At 40.4% G+C, this 22523-nt stretch overlaps 1 protein-coding gene across 2 annotated transcripts in view; it reads left to right on the forward strand.

Annotated features, from left to right (window-relative positions):
• The first annotated feature begins 1014 nt into the window (after window positions 1-1014).
• The window catches only part of LOC149814007 (putative serine/threonine-protein kinase), a 58884-nt gene continuing 37375 nt past the window's right edge, over window positions 1015-22523 (forward strand). Inside the window, exons 1-5 of one of the 2 annotated variants that reach the window (XM_089992495.1) lie at window positions 1015-1652; window positions 1753-1874; window positions 15537-15750; window positions 15908-16145; window positions 16518-16668. In XM_089992495.1, the coding sequence (XP_089848621.1) occupies window positions 1571-1652; window positions 1753-1874; window positions 15537-15750; window positions 15908-16145; window positions 16518-16668 (807 nt within the window). In that variant the 5' untranslated portion in view covers window positions 1015-1570. The remainder of the gene's footprint in view (window positions 1653-1752; window positions 1875-15536; window positions 15751-15907; window positions 16146-16517; window positions 16669-22523) is intronic. The other variant, XM_089992497.1, reaches the window with a different exon arrangement.

The following is a 22523-nucleotide window of genomic DNA, read 5'->3' on the forward strand; positions in this document are numbered from 1 at the left end:
TATCTGAATATTACCCATCCCGACATCATGTATGTTGTTTATATTTTTAGTAGATTCATGCAGACATCAAGAAAACCTCATCTAGAGGCAGCTCAACGCATGATACTCTATTTGAAGAAGAGTCTTGGTCAAGGTATTCTCCTTTCAGCCTCATCCAATCAGCACATTAAATGTTATTGTGATTCAAATTGAGCAGCATATTTAGAGTCTCAAAAATAGGTAACGAACCATTTTTATTTTTCTGGATAAGAGCCCAATATCATGAAAGACCAGGAAACAAAATATCATTTTCCATTCGTCTGCAAAGCTAAATACTGTGCTATGGTTAATGCTACTTGTGAAATAACTTGGTTGAAGTTTCTCTTCAAAGATCTTCAAGTTGAAGTAACCTGCCCTGAGGATCTAATGTCTGACAATCAAGCTGCAATTCATATCACAATGTTTTATATATGAAAGAACAAATCCTATCGACATTAAGTTCTAGAAAAGCGCACTGATGGTGTCATTAGGACTACTTATGTTCAGACAAAAGATCAAGTTGACGATCGCTTTTACAAAGGCCTTGGGGAAGGACCAATTTACGTTCTTGTTTTAGATCTCCACTCTCCATTTTGAAGGAGAGTGTTGAGATTTGAATGTCGTGTATAGTAAGCTACAAATTGTGAGAATAGTTTTTTCTTTCTTTTAATCGTTAATCCCACGATATCAGGTAAACCGCATATATGTATTCGCGTCTTATATTCTATTCAACATATGAGATACGGTTTTCGCCCATTAACAGGTCTGCCAAGTTCATACGCTTCACAGTTCAAAGTCATACCGAATCTCCTATATTCTATATTTCTAACTTGGGCTCCTTCTCTTTCTCTCAAAAAAAAAAAGGGAAAAAATGAATACGCTGTGGATTGCGAAGTCTATACCGTATTACTGTTGCACATGAGGGGCAAATTTCTGGTCAAACTTGGCGTGTGAACTCCGTAAGGGAGCCCCTTCCTCCTCTCGTCCTCACCCGCCTTGTTCTCTCCTCCCCTTCCCTTCCCTGATAATTATGTCTCCCGCCGTCTTCTTTCTCCTCTGCCGATCGAAATGAAAAGCATTGGAGCTAGCTAACACATCCAAAACGACGACGATCAAGAAGAAGAAGCAGTATCTCTGCAATTCACGGCAATCCTTCGTCCCAGATCGACAAAGTCATCGTTGGCCCTGGGCATTTTAGCTGCCACAGTCGTGTCGTGGATTCAGCTTTTATATTCAGAACGTAAGGGGTTTCTCTCGTTTTCTTATGCCTAACGTCGAATGGAAGAGGGATTCTCTGGTCAATTTCTCAGCGACCGCGCTAGTGGTCTTTAGGGTGGGGGGTTGTTGTGGAATCCCCTAATGTTTCGCGTTGGCATCGCGCCTTACTCCCTCGGTTCGATCGATAAGCTTTACTAGCGAGCATACTCTCAGGCTTGTTCCGAGTGGTTGAATCTCTTTCCTCCTCCATCTTCTGCTTCCAAGAGCCACGGGTGGTTCCGTCGCATTGTGCTAGCTAACTAGTGCAAACAAATTAAAGCGGGTTGGGTTGATTATGGGATTCCCACTTCCCGGCTGTTTCTCCGTATGTTTTCATCCTTCAACCTCGGAACCCCTTGCCGAAGGTGCTAAAGGCGGTAAGTAATTTCATATCCAATCTAAACCTTCTTTGTCATGTATCACCGTTGCATAAATAAATGAAACTGTGCGTTCCCTATTTATCTATCTCTTGTGTAGAGTCAGAGTTGCCAAACGTTGCGTATGGACGCTTGTACTCGTGCAAGGAGTTGAGGGTCGCCACTCGAGACTTTCAATCATCCAACAGGATCGGTCAAGGCGGCTTTGGCTCCGTCTTCAAGGTCTAGTTGATGTTCCTTTGGATTGGATGTATGCAGTTCACGCATATGGTTACTTGATCTCGTTCTTCGTTCCTTTACTCGAATTTTAACTGATATTCCTAATTTAACTGTCGTGACACTGCACTGGTTAATCACGGTTGTATCTTCCAGTTCTCTTGAAGAGAATCTTCACCCATTTTTTGTGCCTTCCAGGCAAAGAAACAGGGAACATAAATAAGGATGAGGAGAACTGGATGTGAATTATATGCTTCATGCCATCTTCGTCTCCTCTCCAGTTTTTACGTCTGCAATGCAATTGATTGGTTATCCTTGTTACCCCATGGTTTCCTTTTTAGTGAGAATTTGGGTGCTCGGCTTATTAGAAAGCACCTGTACTTTTGAAAGGCCGGTTGTTGGCTGTTGGGGCAATAAAAGGCGATTCTTCTTCATCCACTCATTTGTAACAAATGGCAGTCATAACATACAAGTTTGAGGAGTTGCTTGGGAAGCTCCTCAAATAGTTTCAATAATGGGAGCTGGCTTCCTTAAATTTGAAACAACTAACGAGACTCCTAAAGATTCTAGATCAAAGCTCTGAAAATATATGGAATCTCTAAGCGCATCCTTTTACTAGTCTTTTATCAAATAACATGGAAAAGACCAACATAGTAATATCTAACAAAGTTACCGGCTAACTGGGTTTCCTATTCCTTCTACCCTCCACTCTTGACCCTCCTGCCTTCCTAAGCATGATAACTTATATGCTGTTAACTTTTGCTTGCATTGTATTATTTGGTTCCCAACCTGCCACGTCACAAGCAGAGACACCAAACAATAAAATCTGAGAACAAACTGGAAAACATAAGGGCCTTATCAGCATTAAAAACACATGGCGGTATGACTGAATACCAGTCTACTGCTTCATATGGGGAGCTAACATACCATGACCCTCTACTTGCATATTTTCCCCAACTTCATCATCCTCTAAATGTATAATTAAACATATAGGCACATTTTTTTTCTGATTTTTTATTTGGTTTTTCCTGTAATTGTGAGATTAATATTCAATTTTCAGAATTGCACTTGTTTCCTACTCAAAGCACATTTCACTCATATACACTCACACACATCACAAAAATTGTTGTCGTGGAATGTTATGCTTCTGTCACAACTCATCCATTGTCCGTATACACATTGATGCAACTTTTCGTGAAAGTATTTTTAAAAGATGTTTTTCAATAAAATTCGTTTGTGTAAACTATGCATCAAATTTTAAATTCTGGTTCACGCTAGTGGTGAAGTCCGGGTCGAACACAGAGAACGTGAAAAAAAACTTTTGCACCCCACACAATAACGATTTTTATTGCCTTGAATAAAAAAAATAAATAAACTAAAATGTGTTACCCTCTGCAGAGGGCTAAAAAAAAAAGCCTTATTACAACCCAACTTAAAGTAAATGGCCTTGTAGCCCTAAAAAAATAAAAATAAAGAAAACTAAAATCTGCAAAGGTCTTCTTCTCTTGTGATCTAGCCTCTTTTGTTTACTTGGATGCTACAGCTGAACCATCAGGCTTAAAGGTTCCTTTTTAAGGGGCATATCCCTTGAGTGGCTCTTTGAGGGGCCTTTTAGCGCAAGAAAGCCTTCCCTGCAAAACTCAAAAACACAAAAAAAACACAACAAAGAAAATGCAGGGAACACTCTCTAAAACGAATGTTAGTTATATAAAAATAAGAAACAAGAATTAAAACTAACTAAATCTAAACTAAATAACTAATTTGATCTAACAAACTAACTACAATATAATGAACTAAAATTCTAACTAACTCCAAAACAAATTAAAACAAACTCTAACTAACTAATGATCAAGAAAAACGTGAAATCAAAACTAATTAATTACAAAAATCATTAAAACACATTAACTATCTATAATGTAAAACAATAAACTAACCTCTAATCTACAAGGATTCCGTAATACTAAAACTATAAACCAGATTAATAACCCATAGTAAACTAACTAACTAGAACACACTTGCTGCAGTCTCAAAAAACTATAATTTGATTAACATCAATCACACTGATGTGTGAATTGCATTAATTGACATGAATTATTCACACACGTTTGTGCATGGACTCATTGAGGCTCGCAATATACTATTATTTCCAAAAGAATTAACAACCGACCTATGCTGACTACAAAAATTAAAATAAATTTTTTCTGAACTATCTAACGCAGCTAAGTCAAACAATGTTGGCTGAGAGAACTTGATCTGCATTAATCACACTCGATTGTGATTAACGCTATCAACATCTGGTTCACGCACAACCTGATTATGAATAAAGAGACGCTGACCAGATTACACAATTAAATCATGATTAATGATTCACTTTGATCAGGTTGAAACTATAATGAAATGGTGGTCTTCTACAAATGCACGAACAACTCACAAACAAGTGTCTATTGGAGACACTACAAGCATGACCCTTAAAGGGTATAAAAGGAAGAACACTTCAACAACAACAACAACTACGCCTTCATCCCAAAACAATTGGGGTCGGCGATATATTGGTTCATATTCATAGGGTATGACTAAGTTTTTATGCTGGCTGTCACAGGCCTACCGCAACCCTCCTCCTTTATCCAGGCTTGGGACCGACAGTGTATAACTAAACAGTTATACACAGGCGGAGTTTATATTGGAGGGGTTCACCCCTATATATACAAAATAGTAGAAGAGAGAGGAGAGCTCATTTTGAGCTCTCCAAAAGAGTCGTTGGACTCTAGTCCAATGACTCTTATTCTAGCCGTTGGACTCTAGTCTAACGACTCTTATTCTAGCCGTTGGACTAGAGTCCAACTACTATAGCACAGTCTAGTTCCAACAAAAAACTTGACTGGATGAAATATCTAGTTCCTATTGAACTAAATGCTAAAAGAAAAATAAAGAAAAAATAAAAGATAAATAAAAAATAATAAAAGAAAAAATATATATAATAATAATATTAAATAATAATAATATTATTATATATATGTATTATAATTTACATTTTAACACTCCCCCTCAAGCTTACGGTATAATAAGCGAAAGTTTGTCTAAGAGAAAGTGAAATCTGGGAGCAGCGAGAGGCTTGGTGAAGAAGTCTGCTAATTGATATTCTGATGTAACATATGACAGATCATTGATTCCATATAAGTATTCCTCTCTGACATAATAACAATTTATCTAAATGTGTTTGGTGCGCTTATGGAATGTCTGGTTGCTTGCAATGTAGATTATACTTTTGTTGTCACAACACATCTTTGAAGCTTGCGTTGCTTCAACTCCCATATCCGCTAGCAATCGTCTGAGTCAATCAACCTCCATAGTGGTGGTTGCCATGGCTCTGTATTCAGTTTTGGTGGAGGAAAGAGAGATCTTCTGCTACTTCTTGCACCTCCACGAAATTAAGGCTTCACCTAGGAATACACAAAAACCACTAGTGGAGTGCTTATTATTGGGATCACCTCCCCAGTCAGCATCAGTGTATGCAATTAAATTTAATAAAGATGAAGCATGCAAGAAGAGTCCTTGTGAAAGAGAGGATTTTAAGTATCTAATAATACACAAAACTGCTCCCATATGCACAGAGGTGGGAGCATGCTGAAACTGACTGACTGTATGAACAATATGAGCTATATCTGACCTAGTAATGAAAAGATAAGAAAGAGCTCCAATAAGCTGTATGTAAGGAGTAAGATCATCAAGAAGTTCTCCATCATCAATTTTCATTTTAACGTTGACAACTTTTGGAGTGTCTACTTTCTTATCATCTGTAATTCCAGACCTGAAAACAATATCAAGAGCAAATTTAGATTGAGATATCAAATACCCCCGAGGGGAATAAGCGACTTTAATGCCTAAAAAATATTTTAATAAACCTAAGTCAATCATTTCAAAGTGTTTTTTAAGAAGAGTTTTGATATTTGCAACTCCTTGTTTGTCGCCTCCGGTGATGATCATATTATCTATATAGAGAAGGAGAATAATGATGCCTGCATCAGATTTCTTAACAAACAAAGCAGTGTCAGTTAAATAAGGTTGAAAACCAATATCAAACATAACATGACTAAATCGGTTATACTAGACTTTTTGAGCTTGTTTAAGACCCTAAAGAGTTTTTTCTAGACGAAGAGCTTTACCCTTAGAAATGCTAATATCAGGCGGAGCTTCCATGTATACTTCTTCAACGAGATTCCCATTCAAGAAAGCATTTTTGACATCCAATTGAAAGATAGACTATTTTCTAATGGAGGTCAAGGCTATTAAAGTTCTGACAGTAGTCATTCGGGCTACATAAGCAAATGTTTCTTCTTAATCGATGCCATACTCTTGGGCATATCCTTTTGCTACTAAACGAGCCTTATACCTTTTCGGGGTTCCATCACTTTTGGTTTTGACTTTGTATACCCACCTACAACCTATAGGTTTCTTACCTGCAGGGATGTCTTGAATAGTCCAGGTGTTGACATTTTCTAATGCATCAAATTATACTTTCATGGCTTCTATCCATTCTATATGATTTTTGGCTTGAGAATAGGATGATGGTACAACATATGATTATATTAATACAATAGTTGTCCTATATGTGGGTGAAAAAGATTCGTAAGACACAAAATTTTCAGGATGTCTAGAAATTCTAGACGTACTTTTGGGTAGAACTTCAATGTATTTTTCTAATGCACATGAAAGATTTTGCTCTCTACGTCTTGAATATTGTAGACTAACATTCCTATGGATTTGCTCTTCATTATCATCATTTTCAACAACAATAGAACTTTGATCATTGTCAAGGTCACATTCAAAATCACATTCATTGGATTTTGAAGTTAGATCAATTAAAAACGAGTATTCAGTGACATCCTTGTTTTTCAAATTCAAAGAAGCTTTCTTTTTCCAAGAAAGATACATTTCTTGACACATATAATTTGTTATTTTGAAAATCGAAACACCTGTAGCCTTTTTGATTATCAGCATATCCTAAAAAGGACATGGGATTGCACGAGGAGAGAGATTGTCATTTTTGTTGGTGAAAACAAAACATTTGCATCCAAAGACTCTTAATCTAGAATAATCTGGAGTTAAATTAACAAGTTTTTCTATTGGAGTTATATTATTTAATAAGGAAGATGACAGCCTATTGATAAGGTAGGTGGCAGTTAAGACCGCCTCAGCAAACAAACTTTTTGGAACTTGATTTGCAATTAGGAAGTTCCTAATTGTTTCCATAATGTGCCAATGTTTGCGTTCCACTAGGCCATTCTGTTGTGGAGTGTGTGGACATGATCTTTGATGCGTAACACTCTGTAAATTGAGATAGTCTTTGAATTCTTTGGACATAAACTCTCCCCCTGAATCAATGTGAAAAATGAAAATATCATTTTGAAACTTATTTTTAATCATTTTATGAAATATTTGAAAGTTAGCAAAGACTTCAGATTTATGTTTAAGAAAATAAATCCAAGTATGTCTAGAAAAGTCATCAACAAAAATGACATAATATGCATAACCACCTATGTCACATGGGTGCGGGTGCAGGGATTCAACACTTCCAAAAAAACCGGGTGCGGTAGGGGCAAAAATGTAATATATATATCATGTATAGTGTATATGTATGAATGTATGGTAGCTGTTAAGGTCCATGACATTTATGCCCAACTTACTTTTTACCATTTTTTTATCTTATATGGTTGTCCCCAAAGATGAAAGTGATGAGTTGTGGAGCCTGATTCATTGTTTTTGCCCTTGAGGAAGGGGGGTCCGGGGGCTCCCCCCGGCGCGGGTCCCGCTGCGCGGTCAGCGGGCGGGGGTCTAGGGGGGGTCCGCTCCTGGCGGGGGGTTATAGGGGGGCAGCGCCCCCCCAAAGATTTTTTTTTAAAATTCTGCAGCCCATTTCATAGGGCAAAAAAATAAAAAAAAATCCAAAAAAATGGACAAAAATGACCCTGGCTGCACCCAGGGTCGGGTTGACCGCACCCGCACCCGCGTCGAGTCGCGTCGACGCGGCTGCGGCACCCTGCTAGCCGAATCCCAGTGACATAGATAACCACCTTTGGAAATAACTGGTGCCGGGCCCCAAACATCTGAATGTATTAAAGTGGTCGTGAAGAAACAAAAGTTCTACTAAGAAATGGTAATCTTTTCATTTTGCCAAGAATGCAATCTTTACAAGAAAATTTTTTAGAATTACAAAATTTTATCAAACTTGGAAAATATTAAATTTTAGACATATGAGGATGGCCAAGTCTTTTGTGTCATAAATTCAATTCTAATTTCTGAACATTATATTAAAATGCATTCTTGTGTAATTTCAAAACGTCCACGTAATAGAGTCCTCCTTCTCTATGGCCTTCCCCAATCAGCTTTCCTGACTAACGATCCTGTACCTAATAACCATGACAAAAGAATGAGATATTACATCCATAGTCAGAGATTTGCGAGACAGATAAAAGATTCAAACTAAGTTTAGGGATATATCTAACTTTTGGGACAAAAAATTTTTGGATTTTTGAAAATTTTCAAAACATCCTATTCCTTTTATTTCAAGAGATGTGCTATCGGCTGTAAGAAAATTTTTCATCTGTACCTGGAGAGAGAGAGCGAGAGAGAGAGAGAGAGAGAGAGAGAGAGAGAGAGAGAGAGAGAGAGAGAACCCAAAGTGGTGATTGCGACTGTCACAATTTTCTTTATGAAATCGTGACCTAATGACTGTATTAATATGCTTAAGTTTACATTGTGGGTCGGGTCAGGTCTGGTGTAATATCCGAACCCCGAGCAAAAGTAAAAATACCATTAAAAATACAGAGGACTTATACATGAATGAACTTGGGTCTGGTATAGGATCCAGACCCGAAACACTGTTCACCTTTTTCAATGTGAACGTGCTTGAATATCTCAAGCATTTCTTCCATTTTTGCCCCATGCTTGCCAAAAAATTTTGGTTTCTCAAAAGCTTCTGGAAAGGAGGCCTTGGGTATATATGATATGGAAAGCTCAGGTGGTGGAGCCCTCCCACTTTCTTGGGGGTAAGTCTCCGGGGACCGATTGATCACTCTTCAACCTGTGAAACTCTTCAGTCGTCTCTGTGGTGCGTCTCCGTAGTGCCATGAAATTCCTTCCCACTCCTAAGGATAGTAATAGCCTGAACCTGCTCGTGATGTGAGTCATTTATGTGCAGGCCATAATGCATGGGTTTCTTGTCCCTCGGGTTGACAGCAGACTGACTAGGAAGGCTCCCTTTGTGGCGCCTGCTCACGACCTCAATCATCTATCCCATTTGAGTCTCCAGCTTGGCTATTGACTGCGTGTAGAAGTTGATGTTGGGCTTTATGTCAGAAAAGGCCTCGAGGAGCTTGTCCTGAAAAGATTGACTCGATGTGTGTTCTTGAGGAGGAGGCAGACTAAACTGGGAAGGGGCCCATGAGAATGTAGGTCTTGGGTAACTTTGTGGGAAGTTACCTGGTCTGACCTGTGTCTGAGAAGGAATGGAGGATGAGTTGTGTGGATTTCTCCACATAAAGTTAGGGTGGTTTCACTATCCCGGGTTATAGGTAGGTGCATATGGATCATGCACCGTTCCTCGACAGCGGCACAAAAAATTTGATGCAACTTTTCTTAAAAGTATTTTTAAAAGATATTTTTCAATAAAATTCGCTTGTGTAAACCATGCATCAAATTTCAAATTCCGTTCACACTAGTGGTGAAGTTCGGATCGAACACAGGGAATGTGAAAAAAAAAAACTTTGTACCCCACACAATAACGATCTTTATTGCCTTGAATAAAATTAATAAATAAACTAAAATGTGCTACCCTCTGCGGAGGGCTAAAAAAATAAAAAGGCCTTACTGCAACCCAACTTATAGTAAATGGCTCAGTGGCCCTAAAAAAATAAAAATAAAGAAAACTAAAATCTGCAAGGGTCTTCTTCTCTTGTGATATAACCTCTTTTGTTTGCTTGGATGCTACCATTGAACCATCAGGCTTAAAGGTCTCTTTTTAAGGGGCACATCCTTTCAGGGGCTCTTCGAGGGGCCTTTTATTACAAGAAAGCCTTCCTTGCAAAACTTAAAAACACAGAACAAAGAAAACATAGGGAACACTTTCTAAAACGAATGTTAGTTATATAAAAACAAGAAACAATAATTAAAACTAACTAAATCTAAACTAAATAACTAATTTGATGTAACAAACTAACTACAATATAATGAACTAAAATTCTAACTAACTCCAAAACAAATTAAAACAAACTCTAACTAACTAATGATCAAGAAAAACATGAAATCAAAACTAACTAATTGCGAAAATAGTTAAAACACACTAGCATCTAATCTACAAGGATTCCGTAATACTAAAACTATAAAACATATTAATAACTCATATTAAACTAACTAACTTGAACACACTTGCTGCAATCTCAAAAAATTATAATTTGATTAACGTCAATCACGCTGATGCGTGAATTGTATTAATTGACATGAATCGTTCGCACACGTTCATGCATGGACTGTTTGAGGTTCGCAGTCTACTATTATTACCAAAAGAATTAACAGCCGACCTATGCTAACTACAACAATTAAAATAAATTTTTTCTGAACTAACTAACACAACTAATGAGAATTAGCTATTAAGGTTAAAAGAGAGTGTTATAGAAATCTAAGTAAGAGTCGTGATAATGAGAATTTGGAGAAGTATATGATAGCAAAGAAGGAAGGTAAAAAAGTAGTTTGAAACGCGAGGGATAAGGTATATAAGGAGGTTTATGACAAGTTGGATACCAAAGAGGGCGAGAAGGATATTTATAGACTTGGAAAGATGAGAGATAGGAAATCGAGGGATCTGGGTATGGTTAGATGTATCAAAGATGAAACGCAAAGGGTTTTAGTCAAAGATGAGGAGATTAAGGAGAGATGAAAAGATTATTTTGATAAGCTATTTAATGAAAGTCATGCTCAGGATCTTGGAGACTTCTCCATTCCTTTTTATGAGATGAATCGTGACTTCATGTGCAAGATTCAAAAGAAAGAAATTGCAGAGGCTTTGAAGAAAATAAAATCAAGAAGGACAGTTGGCCTAGATGGTATACCTATCGAGGCTTGGAAATGCTTGGGTGAGAAAGGTTTAGAATGGTTGACAAATCTTTTTAACAAGATTTGACGGACAAATAAGATGCCTAATGAGTGGAGGAAGAGTACTTTGGTGCCTCTATATAAGAATAAGGGTGTTATACAAGATTGCACAAACTATCGTGGTATAAACTCATGAGTCATACTATGAAACTTTGGGAGAGAGTGATTGAGTATAGGTTGAGGAAGGTTGTCATGATATCGGAGAGTCAATTTGGTTTTATGCCTGGAAGATCAACTATGGAAGCTATACATCTTTTTAGACAACTTATTGAGAGATATAGAGAGAGGAACAAAGATTTGCATATGGTTTTTATTGATTTGGAGAAGGCATACAATAGAGTACCTAGGGATGTTCTCTGGTGGATAATGATGAAGAAATGTTTTTCTCTCAAGTATACTATGTCGCATGGGTGCGACACGGGTGCGGCGCAATTTTAAAATTTTTGGACACGGGGACTCGGCTATATATATATATATATATATATATATTTTTAAAAGTGCACAGACACAACACAGTCTGTGACTGTGCACAGTCACAGACTGTGACTGCAACACAACTACTGTGCACAACACAACTACTGTCTGTGCACAGCACTGTGCACAACACTGTGCACAACACTGTGCGCTGTGCATTTTTTAAAATAAAAAATATAAAAAAATTCATTTTTTAGGGACAAATGGACATTTTTGGACTCGGTCAAAGTTGATCGAGTCCAAAATGTGGACGGACTCGGCATCAACTCGTTGACCGAGTCCGACTCGGCGTTGACCGAGTCCAGGCTGAGTTCGAAGCCGCACCCGTGTCCGCACTCGTGTCGGGACGTGTCGACTCGGGTGTGTCACCTCCCTAGCCAAGTTCGTGTGACTTAGCAAGTATATTAATATAATTAAAGATATGTACAAAGGAGTAGTAACCAATGTCCGCACTTGTGAATGGGTGACAACCAATTTTCCTATAACGGGTGGGTTACATCAAGGATTTGCATTAAGCCCTTTCCTATTTGCTATAGTGATGGATGATCTTACGAGATCAATTCAAGAAAATGTGCCGTGGTGTATGTTGTTTGCTGATGATATTGTTTTGATTGATGGGTCTAGAGCTGGGGTTAATTCTAAGTTAGAATTATGAAGACAGACATTTGAAGCAAGAGGTTTTAAGTTGAGTAAGAGTAAGACAGAATATATGGAACATTGGTTTAGTAAGCAACGAAGTAGTGATGGGAGTCTAGTGAAGCTTGGTGAGCAAGAAATATCGGTAGATGACTGTTTCAAATATTTGGGATCTATCATTCAAAAGTATGGAGAAATTGATGGAGATGTAAATCATAGGATAAAGGTTGGGTGGATGAAATGAAAAAGTGCAACTGGAGTGTTGTGCGATTGTAGAATGCCATTGTGGTTGAAGGAAAAGTTTGATTGGACGACAATTAGGCCCGCTTTATTATATGGTACGGAATGTTGGGCTGCCAAGAGACATCATATTCAAAAAATGAGTGTAGCTGAGATGCGTATGCTTAGATGGATGTGTGGAAATACAATAAAAGATAAGATTCAAAACGAGGAGATACGTAAGAAGGTAGGCGTTGCATCCATTGAAAATAAGATGAGAGAGAATCGTTTACGGTGGTTTGGACATATTTGGCGAAGGCCTAATGATGCTCCAGTTAGAAGGATGGAGAAATGGAAAAATATATTAGTTAAAAGAGGTTGGGGTAGGCCTAAGAAGACTTGGATGGAGATGATAGGAAAGGATATGAATGCTTTGAACCTCACCGAGGACATGACATTTGATAGAAATGATTGAAGGAGAAGGATTCATGTGGAAGACCCAAAATGATTTTCTTTTTTGGTTCATATTGCTGACCCCAATTGTTTTGGGATGAAGGCGTAGTTGTTGTTGTATAACTAACACAGCTAAGTCAAACAATGTTGGCCGAGAGAACTTGATATGCATTAATCACACTAGATCGTGATTAACGCTGTCAACATCTGGTTCACGCACAACCTGATTATGAATAAAGAGGCGCTGACCAGATTACACAGTTAAATCATGATTAACGATTCACTTTGATCAGGTTGAAACCTATCCAACGATCACGCTGGGTGGGTTTCAATCTTCCCAAAAATGATACATTTAATCAGGTTATTGCACGTTATAATAAGCCGCTTTTTCAAACAGAAGACGTGCAATCCTTGAATCCGATTGAATCAAAATAATATAAAGAACAGAATTCGAGAACTCACGCCAACTCTGATCAAATGTGAACAGCGTGGTCAGACCAGACGTCTAGAAAATTAAACAACGCAAATCAAGATCTGTGTGAGTCCAGCACTTCACGCTGGTCGTTTGTTGTTTCACCAGACTGATCAGCGCGAATGCACGGATCGGTTTCTGACCTCTAGAAAGAACAATGTTGCGTCTTCTAAAACGAACATTAACTAAAGTAAAACGACAACTATTATATGATATAACGTATTTTGATCTAATGTGTAGAAAACAAAAAAACATGAAATGAGACTAATCTAAATGAACCAATAATGCTGAAAATAAAATATGATGCACACAATAAATCTGAACTACTTACGACTAAAATAGAGAGATAGAGGAAAAGAAGAAAACCGATGGGGGAGAAGAAGCGAACCTCACAGCCCCTTTTGATGGAGGGGTTGAGAAGAAGAAGCAATCGCTCCCGTGGTTGAATGCACACTCCGACGACAGGGTGAGAAGCTCCGACGATAGCAAAGATCAGAAGTAGGATGAGGTCCAGGATCGAAGAAGGGAAGAGACAGGGAAGAACCGGTGATCGAGCGGAACGAGAGAGAGAGAAGGAACGAAGAGGAGAGGGAGAGAAGCGGCTGGCATTTTTCTCAATGGGAGGACACCGACCTCTCTCTAAAAAATATTATTTATAATCTAAACCTATGTCAAAATACGTTTTTTTTCCTGAAGACTTCTTTTAATTTTTCAAAATTCTAAAAACTATTCTAAAAACGTGTTTTAGAAATTAAAATTCCTAAAAGAATTAAAATGCTAATGAAAACTCCTAAAAGACTTAAACTACTCCAAAGCAAATAGGTAGAGTATAATGTGCATTTTTTTTCTTTTTGAAATTAAACAAACATCCTGAAAACGTTGATAAGAATGGGTTTTTATTCCATTTTTGCGATGGATCATGCATAAAAACGTGAATTTACAATGAATAAATTATGCATGATCTCACATGATTATTTTAATACAGACTTTTTTATTCATTCATATCATATTCATTTTTCCACTAGTTGGATTTTCTTCCACAGAAATTGTAATTCAGATTTTTACACACACACACATCCCTCAATATCTGTAGCTGTAATGTTCTCTATCCTGCCATCCACAAGACATGAAAACCCTGTTTTCGTACCCATGTCTTGCAACAGAACTTCCCACACCTACTACTCAAGGGCAATGATTGCGAGAACAAAGTTGAAGTGACAAAGTGAACATATGATGATAAAAACTAAATCCTTCTAAGTGTGCACGTGAGCATGCATGTGTGATGTGTGTGCATTTGTGTAAACAAATCCCATATGTAAATCATTAGGTATAAATGAATCAAAAGCTTGCCTGTTAGCTTAGCCAAAAAAAAGAAAAGAAAAGAAAAGAAAAGCTTGCCTGTTAGGCCATTCTCATCTTCAATGTTTAGTTTCTTTAAGTAACTAAATGAGAGCATAGAGAACCATTTATATAACTGGTTATTCCATCTCTGCCCTTCCATGCTTTCCAAATCTCATCACCCACCATGTCTGTTCCAACGTTGCCTGAAAAGTCCTCCCTCTCCATTATTATCACATGCTCCACCCTCACCACATTAGTCAAAAACCAACTCCATCCTACCACATGGTCCAATCCAACAGGCATTTGGAGGTTAATATCTACCAAATCTTGTGAGAGAGAGAGGTATCCAACCTGAAAACAACTTAACAGTATAGTTATTTACTTTGGATTCTTTGGATCAAAACTACCCCCATTGCCATGTACGTGAAATCTTTTGTATCTCTGACCCATCTTCTTTAAGGAGGGCCATAGTTGGATCTGATCCGAAGGACAAACCAGAAACATATCTTGACTTTTCAAATCTCTATGTATTTAGGTACATATTTTTAAACACAAAAGGGGACACAACTCTTTGGATTGTTAATTTTGAAGAACTCACATTCTTTGTGTCGAGAGGTGGAATGCACTGTCTAAGTTCCTTTTCCTCTTTTTGCCCTGATCACCGACTGTTATTATATGTGATCTTTAAGATTTGATTGGAGGTTCTTGCTAGGTTGTTGCTGTGATGCCATCAAAGACTAATCAATTTGGTACAAGATGAGCACTTGAAGATTTGTTTTTTATCATTTTCTCTATGTAATATTAATCAATGTAGTGGTTTGCAATTATTGCGGTTTGTACTTTTACTTTTTTGCATTTGTGTTGTCCAGCTAGATCACTGTGCTGTTTCAGTTTGCTTAATTCTTAATAAGCTTTGACTGGATCAGCAGGGAAGACTGAAGGATGGCACTGTTGTTGCTGTAAAAGTGCTTTCTGTTGAGGCGAAACAAGGGGAGAGAGAATTTTTAAGCGAGATAGCAGCCATCTCTAACATCAAGCACGAAAACCTTGTTGAGCTACATGGTTGCTGCATGGATGGAATGAGCAGAATGCTGGTTTATGGTTATGTGGAGAATCATAGTCTTTCTCAAACATTACTTGGTAAGTTCTTACGGATACTTATTTTATTGTTATAAATTTATAATCAGCCATAGTCATATACAAGAACAGACAGGTGTTGCAAAATGCAATTAAACTTTAACCTCATTTAGTTGAATGCTTAGACATACACATACATAATTCTCCACCTTCATGGCAGATGATGGATATGATGGGATCGATTTCAACTGGATGGTTCGGCGCAATATCTGTCTTGGTGTTGCTCGTGGCCTTTCTTTTCTTCATGAGCAGGTTAAACCACACATAGTGCACCGGGATATTAAAGCTAGCAATATACTTCTTGACAGGAATCTTAATCCCAAAATTTCAGATTTTGGATTTGCTAAACTTTTTCCAGATGACATTACACATATCAGCACACGTGTCGCTGGAACATTGTAAGTTTCACCTTATCTCTCCTCTCATCTTTAAGGTGTATCCTTTGTCATTGATGGTGTGCTTGGTTGCTGGAAGTGGCATCTTTCTTGCTCTTACCTGCCATGGTTGGTTTTTGAAATCATTGTGTTTGATGCATCTCTACTGCTTCAGCATATGCTTTTGGATTTTGCATAGTATGCTCGCTTATTCTTGGGCATATGCTTTTGGATATCATTTTGAATGCTTGTTTTTATGACTTGATGTTTGAACATGATATGCGGAGAGTCCATATAAGAATGAATAGTTAAATTTACTGAGTGCTTGAATTCTGCAGCTATACATACTTCTGACAGCCTTTGTCTTCTCTGCTTTGTGAATTCTTAATCCTGAAGGGGTTACCTAGCACCAGAATATGCATTACATGGGAAGTTAACTAGGAAAGCTGATACCTATAGCTTTGGAGTGCTTCTTTTAGAAATAGTCAGCCGCAGGTGCATTGTAAACTCAGCTGTTCTACTTGGGGAGCAAAACCTGCTGGAACGGGTTAGTTTCTTTGCAATTTGTTATTGTCTACTGACGAAGAGAGCCTGTTAATAATAGTTGTTTCCATTCCATGACATGATTCATTGATTTTTTTTTCTTTATCATGTTCTATCTATTTAGTACCTTGAAACTGCATTGCTTCTTTTCATTTTTTTTTCTATGTTTCTATTTTATTCTCCTAGTGTTTCTTAAATTTGTCTAGAAGTTTCTATTTTAATGAATGAAGAAGAAAATTGAGTGAAACATCATTGCCGTCTATATAGAGTTGCATGCTTTGTTTACTAATGTCAGTCTCAAATCCTACCTAAGGTTATCCTCAGCTTGGCTGTTGAGAAAGAAGTTTAGAATAAAACTCAAACTTGAAGTTGTTAGCTTTCTGCTAAATTCCATTATCGGTTTTGCTATTTAGATTTGAATAGGAATGCTTTATAGATTTTTTCTAGAGCTCTTTGCCTCTTTCTTGTTGGCTTCCAAATGGATTTGAAATTGAGATTCCTTACATAAGACAGTGTGGTTCTACTACCAGCACACCTATCCTATCCATGTTCATGAAATAAAAAATCAGTCACTAATTTATCCATAAACACCTCTATTTTTAAGTTGCATATGGTCATTTATATTCTGGGTTCTCTACTTGAGTCAGTGAACCTGTTAGGATCCAAACTCCCATGGAGATCAATCCTGTGGACCCGGGTTCGCTGATCAGGGCACAACTCCGTGGGAAGGTGGGTGCACACGGCTAAGGGGCCGGGCGAGGTCTGGGCAGCTGCTGGTACGGTGCAGCAGCAGCAACTACGGGGCAGGGTCGGCGTGTCCGGGTAGGAGACAGACACGCAGCAGGCGTGCAGGGAGAAGGGGGAAGGCGTGTGTCCTAGGGTAGGGGACACAGTTAAGGGGGAATTGGCTGGGAGAGAGAGAGACGTCTCTCCAGGTTGGCTCACACTAACATGACAGGGAGGCGAGGAGGGAGAATAGCGTTCCCTCCGGCCGGCGATGAGCGGAAGATGATGGGCAGGTGAGGGAGAAGAAATGTTCCCTTGGAAGGCTGACACTCACACAAACAAGAACGAAGAATTGAGAGAATACTCTAAAACTTCATTAAAAAAAATCTAACAGAATACAATTATTTATAGGGCTACAAGGGGAAAGAAGGTAATTCTACTCAGGGGATGTCCCAGCCTAGATGGGACTCTAGGCTGGTTGACCTACTACAGTCCCAGCCTGGGAAGGACTCCAGGCTGGGGCGGTTTTTTCTGCACAGTCCCAGCTGGAGTGGGACTCCAGTGGGGCGGGTCCTCCATGTGAGAAATCAGATGTGGGAGTCACCTTACTATCGTAGCAAGAGATAGAGAGAGAGGTAAGAGGGAAGAGAGAAAAAAATGTTGGGCGGCAATGATGTCTTCTCCCCTTTCCATTGATATTTATATGTTGTACGAGTGGTACAATACAGTACAATAGTACATTGCGCAGGCACGAGATCGCCCTTGTCACAAGCTTAAACTTCAACCTCTGAAGTTTACCTTGCGCCGACACGAGATCGCCCCGACCTCGTTCAGCCTCACAGCAACGGAAGTCTTTTTCTGACACAAGCCGAATGCAACCAATTACCCACACTTGTATTATTCACATAAAATACAATCACTGGTCTGGCTTGCTTTTCTTGCAAAGCCCAGACATTACACATTTATAGCTTTCAAAGGGACATGCCAATCAACGCATCCTTTGGGTCGCACCCTTTTGCAAACACAGGTGTCTTCACACCCCTTTGCCACCAACAGCCACTTGGGTCACACCCCTTTGCAAGTGCAGGCACCTCCTCACCGCACTAGCCATTCGAATTGCATGCCGCCTCGTAATCCGCATTGCGCACGTCACGTCCGACGCACCACGCCTGCCGCCCGTGTCCCGCATGCCGCGCCCGCGCCAATCATGCCGCGCGCGCTGCGCATGCCGCGCGCGCTGCGCATGCCGCGCGCGCTGCGCATGCCGCGCGCGCCGCGCATGCCGCGCGCGCCGCGCATGCCGCGCGCGCCGCGCATGCCGCGCGCGCCGCGCATGCCGCGCGCGCCGCGCATGCCGCGCATGCCGCGCGCGCCGCGCATGCCGCGCATGCCGCGCATGCCGCGCATGCCGCGCATGCCGCGCATGCCGCGCATGCCGCGCGCGCCGCGCATGCTGCGCATGCCGCGCCCGATATTAAGGGTCTAACAGGCCTTCCCCACCAAATGAATCTGACGTCCTCGTCGGGTTCATCTTCTTTAAGAAGGCTTGGATCAGATCCTCAAATTGCCACAAAGTAGTGTCCTTCTCCAACGTTGCTTCTTCTATTGGCAGCCCTTTCCATTTGACAAGGAAGTAAGTCCTTCGATTTTTCTTGCTTTGGCCCTCCACCCTTCGGTCCATGATGAACTCAGCTTGCTTCTGAAACTGTGTTCGTATATTTGGTGGAGCACGCCGTGGCACCATCCGCGAAGGTTCTTCCAAGTCTTCATGGTACTCCTTAAGGAAACTAATGTTGAACACTGGATGTACCTTAATCCTTTCTGGAGGTTCCAGCCTATAAGCCGAACGTCCAATCCGTTTGGTTACCTTAAAAGGTCCGTCATACCGAGGAATGAGTCCCTTATGTGCTGCCTTCCTTAGGATCTTTTTCCAAATCTGGGGAGTGAGTTTCAACAAAACTCTATCCCCAACTTGGAACTCAAGTGGTCGACGCTTCTCGTCTGCCCACTTTTTCATCTGTCGCTTCCTCTCATGCCGCGTTCTTGCGAACCGGTATGCCGCAGGACAGCGACCTTGGTCCTTTTGCTTCACTACCTCATGAGGAGTGAAGGGTTGTTGCCCTGTTGCCAACTCAAAGGGACTCTGACCTGTCGTGGAGGTCTGTTGTAGATTGTAGCAGAACTGCGCAATGTCCAGCAAATCCACCCAGTTTTGCTGATTGGCCAGCACGTAATGCCTGAGATACTCCTCCAACAAAGCATTAACGCGTTCCGTCTGACCATATGTTTGTGGATGATTGCTTGTCGAGAAGTTAAGCGTAGAGCCCATCAACTCGAACAAGGTGGTCCAAAACTTCTTCGTGAATCGCACGTCACGGTCACTCACAATGTTTAGCGGCAATCCCCAATACTTCACAATCTGTTTCAAAAACAGTTGTGCAGTAATCTCCGCTGTATATTCCTTTGGAGCAGGAATGAACGTTGCATACTTTGAAAACCTGTCCACCACGACCATAATCGATGTAAACCCTTCCACCTTGGGCAATCCAGAGATGAAGTCCATCGATATGCTTTCCCACGGTCTGGTCGGCGTCGGTAGGGGCTCCAGCAACCCAGCAACTTTTTTCCTCTCCGTCTTGTCTTGCTGGCATACAAGACAAGTTCTGACATATAAGTCAGTGTCTTCTTCCATCCGCGGCCAGTAATAACTGGATGATAGGAGTGCCATCGTGCGCTCCTGTCCCGGATGTCCCGCCCATGGGGTATCATGTGCCTCCTTTAGTAGCAACTTCCGTAAGCCACCACTGTTAGGCACATAAGGTCGCCTTCCTTTAGCATAGAGAACACCATCCTCTATCCAAAACCGTCTTGTCACCCCCTCTTCCACTTGCTTTAACAAGCGGATAGTGACTGGATCCTTTTGAGTTTCTTCCTTTAAACTCTGCAAGATATCTCCAGATACTTGCGTGATTGAAGCAACAACCACCTCAGGTTCCTCCTTGCGGCTTAAAGCATCAGCAACTGAGTTTTCCTTCCCTGGCTTATACTGCAACTCAAAGTCGAACTCTGCCAAGAAGTCTTGCCACCTAGCCTGCTTAGGCGTCAACTTCTTTTGAGTCGCAAAGCAACTTGTAGCAACATTGTCTGTCCGAACTATGAACTTGGAGCCCAGCAAATAGTGTCTCCATGTTCGTAGGCAATGTACCACTGCCGTCATCTCCTTCTCATGAACAGAGTACCTCCTCTCTGTATCATTGAGTTTTCGACTTTCAAAGGCAACTGGATGTCCTTCCTGGACCAACACCCCTCCTATTGCAAAGTCTGATGCATCGGTATGGACTTCAAATGCCTTCCCAAAATCCGGCAGACGAAGGATGGGTTCTGATGTTACCACCCTCTTCAACTCAGTGAATGCCTCCTGACATTCAGCAGACCAATCCCAGGTCTTGTCCTTTCTGAGCAACTCTGTAAGCACCACCGTCTTTTTAGAGTAGCTCTTCACGAACTTACGATAGTAGTTCGTAAGGCCAAGGAACGACCGCAGCTCCGAGACCTTCTTTGGTTTTGGCCAGTCCGTAATGGCCTGAATCTTCCGTGGATCCATCCTTACTGTGCCTTCTCCGATAATGTGCCAAAGGAAGTGAATTTCCTTCCTTGCGAACTCGCATTTCTCCTGCTTGAGATAGAGTTTATTCTCCCGCAGTTTGGTCAAAACCATTTTCAAGTGCGTCTTATGCTCCTCAAGGGATTGGCTATAAACCACAATATCATCAAGATACACTACTACGAACAAATCAAGGTACTCCCGAAAAACATTGTTCATTAGAGTGCAAAAAGTCGCAGGAGCATTTGTTAGCCCAAAGGGCATTACAAGTGGACTCAGAGCCAGGTTTTGCCTATCATGTCTAATAAGACTGCGGAGAGGATAGGACTCCTGGAGGAGCGACTGGATGCATGGGGCACTCGGTTGACGCTTTTGGAGACCCGAGTTACTGATTTTGATGTCTACATGAGATCTTGGGAGGAAAAATTCGAGAAGTCTCATGGGGAGTTTTCATTCCTCACCATGATTCAGAATGATGTCAAGTCCCTGGGGGATGAGGTAGGCCTTTTAAAATTACTACTTAGTAATTCGGCTGGCACTGAGATGAGAAAGATCAAAGTGCCAGAACCTAAGGCATTTACGGGTGTGCGTAATGCCAAGGAGTTGGAGAACTTTTTGTGGGATATGGACCATTACTTCAAGAATATCAAGACACCGGACGCTGAGAAAGTTGCTATGACCAGCATGTACCTGACCGAAGATGCTAAACTTTGGTGGCGCACTCGGTCTGGGGAAACTGGACGTCCAACTATTGACTCATGGGAGGACCTTGTTCGGGAAATGAAAGAGCAGTTTCTGCCTAGCAATACTGCGTGGGTGGCAAGGAATGCTTTAAGGAACTTGAAGCAGGTTGGTTCTGTTCGGGAATACGTCAAGCAATTCTCGTCGCTCATGCTTGATGTACTGTATTGTACAATACAGTACAATAGTACAATACAATACAGTATGCTGTACAGTACAGTACAATACAGTACAGTAGTACAATACAGTACAGTATGCTGTACAAGTGGTACAATACAGTACAGAAATATATTCATTTACATATACATATTTAACAGCCTCCCTCAAGTTGAGGATGATCTTCAATCATGCTCAACTTGCCCTTAAGTAACCAAAATTGATGACTAACCAATCCTTTGGTGAAGATGTCTGCTACTTGGTCTTCTGATCTGACATACGAAGCCTCAATTTCTTCTGTTTCAATCTTTTGTCTAACAAAATGCTGATCAATCTCAATGTGCTTCGTGCGACAATGATGAATAGGGTTAAAAGAAATATTAATGGCACTTTGATTATCACATAAAAGCAGAGAGGAAGAGATAGGTTCATTCAACTCTTGAAGAAGATGCCGTACCCAAGTGACATCAGCTGTCCCTGCTGCCATTGCCCTGTACTCTGCCTCAGTGCTGGATTTAGCAATGGCCTTTTGTTTCTTACTACTCCAAGTGACAATATTTGGGCCAATAAAAACACAATATCCTGAAACCGACCTACGCTCATCAGGGTCCCCACCCCAATCTGCATCACAA

This window comes from Nuphar pumila, chromosome 16, assembly GCF_984573655.1.
Source record: "Nuphar pumila chromosome 16, dmNupPumi1.hap1.1, whole genome shotgun sequence".
NCBI classification, from domain to species: Eukaryota; Viridiplantae; Streptophyta; class Magnoliopsida; order Nymphaeales; family Nymphaeaceae; genus Nuphar; species Nuphar pumila.